Here is a 6969-nt window from a genome sequence, read left to right on the forward strand (position 1 = left end):
CCCACCCCTCAAGTGGACGAGCACGTGCGGGATTATGAAAGCACTGGCGGGACCAGATTTCAGAGACACGGGGCAAGCAGGCTGTGAGTATAACTGGGGTGGAGCAGATTGCCCCTGGCAGGATTTTATTCCCTGTGATTAGAAAAGCTGCAGACAACCAAGTGAAGCGGGTGAAAAGAGGACGCGTTTCCTCCGGAGGACTGGCCCGGACCAGCCCAGCAGCTGTGGGGCAAAGCCCTGTCCTTGTGGAACTGCTGCAGCTTTGGTATGAAGCCACTGAGGACATCAGAGCATCACCTCACGTAGCCCACTGTTGAGAAAGACTGTATGAAGGCAAATGCAACCACGTATTTTAGGAATAGCTATTAATCAGAAGCTCATTAAAGGATCAGACTGCAAAGTGGAGATACATATGTGCCTCTGACTTCTCTGTTCTCCATTTCTTTCTTACAATGAATGCCACCTTGGATAAATTCCCCAAACACTGGGTCTTATGGGTGCCCTAACCCAGCTTTGGTGGTGGCCCGGTGTCAGCTTCTAGCCATGGGGTAGCATGACAGGAGGGTGTTTGGTTTTTTAATGTCTTCTCTCTCTGAGCATTTCAAGCGATGAATCTGGGATGGATACACTGAGCCACTACATATCCTCAGGGCAGGATGTGAGGACAGTCAAGCCTCTCATTAGGATCGTGACCGCTTTTGAGTGGCTCTTGCTACAAGTCCCACACACACCAAGCTGAAGGGAGATACAGCAGATGACCCTATCACCAAAAGAGCGCCAGGGCTTCCAGTTGCTGGGGACTGCTCCTTCCCCTGGTACCAAGGGGCACTATATGAATGAAGTCATCTCTTTGGGAATGGGGAAAGGGCTAAACCTTCCCAAAGGTCTGCTCCTCCGCGCAGCATTTCTCAGCTTTATGTAGATACTTAGATGAAAACTCTGTTGCTTTTTGAGACAACTTCACTGATTTTCATTATCCAAATTACAAAAAAATATGAAAGCAGGCAAGGAACATAAAATACATGTTCATTTTACATGGGAATTGCCAGCCTGGACCAGGCTTAGAGGTCATCTAAACAGCATCATGCTCATGGCAGTAGCCCAACCTGACACACAAGGAAGGCAGATTTAGGGCAGCTATAGCAGCCCCCGCTTTACATCTCATGCTGATCTCTCAGCATCAGGGGGGGCTTTATATCTCTTTCAGCAGTTTTACAATTAATTGCAAGTGCAGGAATAAGCACCCCCTTCCCAGACCATGTCAGTTTGGTGACCTCAGCCCAGCTATGCATCATACGAAGGCACATTTTCTTTTCAAGTGAGCATCTCCCAGCTCCCGCTGTACGGCTGCAGGGTGCTGGAGGTCGGGATCTGCTCGTCCTCCCTGCCAAGCACTCTGAGGCTTTTTGTTAATTTAGGGGAAAAGACATGTTTATAATCCATGTTGGATTTTAGTAATCATCATGTTACCCTTCTGGATGAGTAACAGACAAGGATTCCCTGTCACTCAAGGGGGAGGAAAACAAGATTTACCTCCAGCTGTTTTGTAACCTGTGTTATAACACCGACCGCAAGCACCAAGCGGTGCTACCAGGCAGAGGGAGCATGCAGTGCATGCCAGGATCAACCCTGTATCTAAGATTATACAATCTTCTCAGGAAGTGCTGCATTTTTTGCAGCCTGATGATGCTTTGGGCCAACAGCAGAGGTCAGAATTGCCTTCATTTATGCAAGCACCCAACAAGCTGGAGCAAAGCTCAGGGCTGGCTGCCAGGCCATGCTCAAGGCTCTGAGCACTAAGGTGAGCAAAAATTTATATAACTACTTTTCTTGAAATAACATTAAAAAAAAAGGAAAAGAAAAAAAAAAGTGCTTCATTTTTAGCCGTAATTTTGCACAAGCCCAGCAAAGCTGCTGGACCATATGAAGCACTAAACTAAATTGCCTGGTTGGCTCCCCATGCCTCTATTTATGCACAGACATCTCTCTCCCTTTCCCATTTAATTGTGCATCATCTTCTTCATGCATATAAGGGAAAAGAAGAAAGAAAGGGAGCTCACTCCGAGAAGGAAAGTGATGCCAGGCTCAGAGCAGAGGAGTTCAAGCCCTACCATGAAAGCAGGAAAGGGCTGCTGTAAGTCTCCATCAGCTTCATATAAAAGGTAAGGTGGCAGTTCTTAAAATGGACCAGTTGCCAGCAGGATGGTTCCCAGCATCTTTCCCAGTAGATGTTAAGAGCACAGTCAGGCTATTACAAAGCTGAGTAATAGACTGCAGCTTCTACTTTTGCTAGAACCAGGCACTTATGGTTCAAGTCAGGGGGAGTCAGGATTGCGGGTGGGGGCTGTATGTGGGGGACATTTGTGTCCCTTGAGCAGGCAGGCAGTGCAGTGCTGTGGGGGGACACGTTGCTCCAGAAGCAAAATTAAACCCTGCAGCTTGGGCTTAGGTGGCACTTTTTGGGTGGGGGGAACTCAGCCAGGAAAGGCAAGGATGCTGTGCTGTTTTTGCTGGGGACTGCCCAGAAGAAAGCATGGAGGCAGGCGCACAAGAAGGCAGTCTGGATTTGGCAAAACCAAAGCAAGGATGCCACATCCAAAGATGTGGGACCAGATCTTTGGTTCCTGTTTTTGGGCTATCCTCTTGTCACCTTCCAACCTCTAGATCTGTTTTGCAGCCCCAGCAATGGCTTCCAGAAGAGGTCCCCTTTCCAGCCAGGGCAGAGCACTGAATCTGATCCACACGAATAAGGTGCTGCCAGACAGCTTGGTGCTCAGGTTCCAAGCGCTCCGGCAGGAGCTACTCAGCACTAAACACTTGGAAATCCAGTCTGATAAAATCTTCCGAAACAGTTCCAGCCATCACATTCACCAAGGCACCTCAGGCGTCGACAAAAGCTTAGCACAACGCTCACCACTTCATCTTAGCACATAAATACACCGCAGCTGCTGCGTTTTACACCAGGCAATCCTTTTTATGGAAACCACAACGCAATGCTTAAGCTATTTCCTTACCCCACCAGCACGCTGCACACAAAACTGCAGGGTCTTAGGAGACCCTGTGCAACTGCTTCACCCAAAGACATTCAGCCCAGCTGTGATGCATGCCCATCCTATGGATGGAGCTGTAGCAGAAGGAAGCAGGAGCATGTTTGTGGCGCACCTGGGGCTGCTCAGTGGCTCCAAATCCACCACCCCTGAGCCCAGGCAGGGCCATGCACGGGGGCACAGGCATGCCATAGCCCACACAGGGCTGCGAGAGGGCTGACAGCATGGGCCAAACCTGACTGCCTGGCTGCTGAACGTTGCAGGGGGTCCTGAGCAGAGCCAGCTGTGTTCAGCTTAATTTACCAACTCGGCCTCAGCATTGGTAGGGCCTGCAGCAAAGTCAGCAGAGATGGCAAGGGGAGAGGTAGCAGGTTTGGGGTGGAGCGGGAGCATGAAGAGGAGGAGAGGGAGGAAGCAACCAGGGTGGGGAGAAGCTGCCACTCATGGCAGGAACCCAGGTCCTAAACTCTGCCTGAACTTCAGGGGAAAGTGAGGAAAACTGGCTCCAGCCGACACATTTTCTACAGGCTCTGCCGCTGGAAAAGTAGAAAAGCTGGATGCATCCCGGTGCTCCTCTGCTTGCATTAGGGAGGCTCTGGAGCCACTGGCAGCAAGTATGCAAAGCATATGTTTATTTTCATACATAATAAGGGATGCTACGTGTGGCAGGAATAAGTGGTACCCGCTGACAGTCTGATCCAAAGCCCAAGGCAGTTGAAGGGAGTCTTTCAATAGCTTCAATGGGCTTTAGATCAGGCAGTGAGAGAACAAAGTCTTTCCATTTAGAGAAGCCTGGATTCCCACACGCAGCTGTTGATTTTAGAAAACGGCCAAAAAAGGCAGCAAACTTCTCTCCGCGTGCCACGGCAGGTACACGTGACTATCGGAGAAAGCACCCAGGCAAGGTTAAAGCTGCAGAAAAAATATTTATAAAACAAGCATCCCAAACCACCAGAAATTAGTCACAACCAAAGCTCTCTTGGCACTGTGACTGTCCACCTTCCCGCCCATCCCTTTCTCCAGGGAGCGTCCTCCTCCCTCTGCTTCAGGTTCCTGCAGACCCACCTCCCCTGCTCAGCCTCAAACTCCTCTCCCCAACAAACCCTTCCTCTGCTCCCTCCTGCCAAGCCACAGAGCCTGTAAGTCACATCTCTGCAGGGCAGTGGGGGACCCAGAGCTAGGATACCACACGGTGTCCCCTCCTGTCACACCATCTCTCCTGGAGCTCCCCACCCCGCAGAGGGAGTTTACCTGCAGGCTTATGCATGTTGCTTCTTGTCCCCCAGCCTCAGAGGGTGCCGCTGTGGGTTTGCTGCCTCTGCAGAGCAGCGCCTGGGTGCTCAGGTGTCTGTTGAGGGGATGGGCTTCTCCACCCGCTCACCTGGGCAGAGCCACGGGGAGAGCCTGCGCAGGGAGGATGCACCCGCCTGCTCCCACCCAGAGCATGGGCAGCTGGTGAGATCCAACAGCATCTGACATGAAAAAAAGAAAAACAAAAAAAAAAAGTTGACTTTCAATGCCTTCGCTTTACGTAAGAGCAATGTTCACATCCTGACCTCAGGAAGCTGCTGGCTCTCCAGGAGATAATCGGCAGTTTCATAACTTTCTGGTTACATAGCACAAACATGTGTCCCAGCTAAACCACCAGGTATGAGGTCAAAAAAGTCCCAGGACTTTGAACCCCAGGTTATCTGGGTGGTCCATAGCTACAAGGTCACCGCTGCCCCGCCCAACCAAACATCAGAGCATTCCATGCCCTGAGGTCCAGCTTGGAGGCCAGGTCCCTGCATGGGCTGGGGGAGGTTGTGTGACATGGGTACCAGTAGTCCTGCACCCCCAAAAAGGGTCCCAGAAATGCACTGGCTGGAAGAGGCGTTAGGAGGAACCAGTGGGAACATCCAAGGTATCTAAAAGCCTAAGCTGGCCTGCAGCAGAGTTGGAGCAGAAAAGGCTGGTGAGGAATTAAAGCAAAGTCATGAAAGAGCAAGTGATGGAGCTCAGATCAGCCCGTCCACCTCCTCTTCACACAGATGAAACATAAACTGAAGCTAATGTGGAAACGTGGACTACCCCGTAACCAGAACAGCACCTTTCACCTCTGGGACGAACCACCCTGGGCTTGTTCAGTCAAGGACCGACTCAACGTACCTGCAAAGCGTGCCAAGAGAGCCTGGGGCTGGGCAGGGGAGGTGAAGGGGCTGTGGGGAGCAAGTCTTCACTGCAAGGCTCTTGGCAGCCCCTCTGCAGGAGGCATGGTACAAGGACATGGCTATGGCAAGCAGACAGATACCGGAAATTCAATTTGTCAACTTCTAAAATGAAACAGAAGACATTTCAATGCCCCCAGAATAGAATGGGGAAGTATAAACACAAAATAAGTGAATGCACAGGACAAAAGAGTAAAAGAAAAGCAAATAAAATAAGTCCCAGTGCTCAGTGGATTGCTATTAATCAAAACAAATAAACAAGATGAAGAGGACAGACCCCCTTGCATACCTAAGATTATTCCATCTTATGATTTAGTAAACAACAAACTGCATTAGACCAGCAGCCCCCGTGGAAAGCAATCCAAATTGTGTTTGAATTGGGAGTTAAAATTTCAGACGAGTATTTTGTAAACAGGCTAAGAGCTTTAGTATGCCAGGTAATCCACCCTCCCCTAGCTTTGGAGGTGACTTTGGGCAAGTTGAGTCTCTTCTCGTGACTCTATTTTCCTCTTCTCTAAAATGGGGATAACAGCCTGTCCTCTTCGCAAAGTGCTTCACCATCTGTAGATGAAGCCAGCAGTGAGAACTAGATGTTAGGAGTTATTACGCCCCCTGGAGCAGGGCTACATGGCTTTAGAGTTTATCCTTGTAGCTTTTTCCCAAAATTAATTTTGAGATAAATGTAGGTTCCTAAGCGAATTTGGCTGCAATTAAGCCTTCAATGCAATGAAGTGGTCTTCATTGGTACGATGGGCTCTTGAAGAGCCATTTTTTCCAGCCTCTGCTTTTACGCCTGTTTTCGATTTTCTTGATCTTTGTTTCTGAACAAGGACAGCTTTCAGAAACACAGCCAAGAAGGCAAAGATGGGTTTGTACCTTCAGGCAGTGCTGGCAAAATCAAAGGAGGACCTTCCCCTGTGCTCAGAACACAGAGCTGTATGCCAAGGGAATGGTTGGTGTGGCAAGCTGAGCCTGGGGCCCTCCAAAAGCACCAGCTGGAAGATCATATGGAAAGGTGAATTGTGCATTCCTCAGTCACGTGGGAAGCAGGGTGCCAGCAGCCAGCACAGGTCCCCCACCAGCACCCACCACGCCATCACCTCCTAGAGAAGGGGAATTCATCCCTCTGGCTGAGCCCACCCCACTGGATCAACATGCTTTTGGGTCAGGGAGACGGGGTCTCCGAGTACATGGCGGGGATCTGGCATAGTCTTAATGAGACAAATAGGTGGCAACTGCAGGAAAGCGGGGGATGCAAAAGGCAGGGTCATCAAGGCTCAGTTACCACTGCCTGGATTGTGCTGCTGATCCTGAAACGACTTCACCGCAGGGAAATCTCAGCATCTCAGAGTCCCACAGGCAGCTGGGCAAACAAATCAAAACTCCGCTCATCCCCAAAGAGCCCTTCAGGGGAAAAATCTTCCTCTGATTATTTTTTTAAACCCGCCATAAAAGCTAAAAACGACAACAAAAAAAATCATTCTGTTCCTCAACGCAAGAGAATCCCGGGAATATGAGCTCAAAAGAGGTTTAGCCAGCCGATATCGATCCTGTCCCCATGCTCCTGCTCCTGTCCCACCCCATAAGAGCAGGTTAGAGCCGCAGCCAGATCAGAGGCTCCGCACAGCAAAGGAGGTTCCTGAACGTCATGCAGAATCACACAAATTGCCTTTCATAACTCTAAGTTTGCCCTCAGCATCTCAGAGTCCCACAGG

At 50.0% G+C, this 6969-nt stretch overlaps 1 protein-coding gene across 1 annotated transcript in view; it reads right to left on the reverse strand.

Moving 5' to 3' along the window:
* LOC104132680 overlaps positions 1-4314 on the reverse strand; it is a 39026-nt gene extending 34712 nt beyond the window's left edge. The window contains exon 1 of the mRNA XM_009646004.1: positions 4299-4314. Within this exon, the coding sequence (XP_009644299.1) occupies positions 4299-4314 (16 nt within the window). The remainder of the gene's footprint in view (positions 1-4298) is intronic.
* Positions 4315-6969: the final 2655 nt, after the last annotated feature.

Source organism: Egretta garzetta, unplaced genomic scaffold, assembly GCF_000687185.1.
Source record: "Egretta garzetta isolate BGI_Z169 unplaced genomic scaffold, ASM68718v1 scaffold228, whole genome shotgun sequence".
NCBI classification, from domain to species: Eukaryota; Metazoa; Chordata; class Aves; order Pelecaniformes; family Ardeidae; genus Egretta; species Egretta garzetta.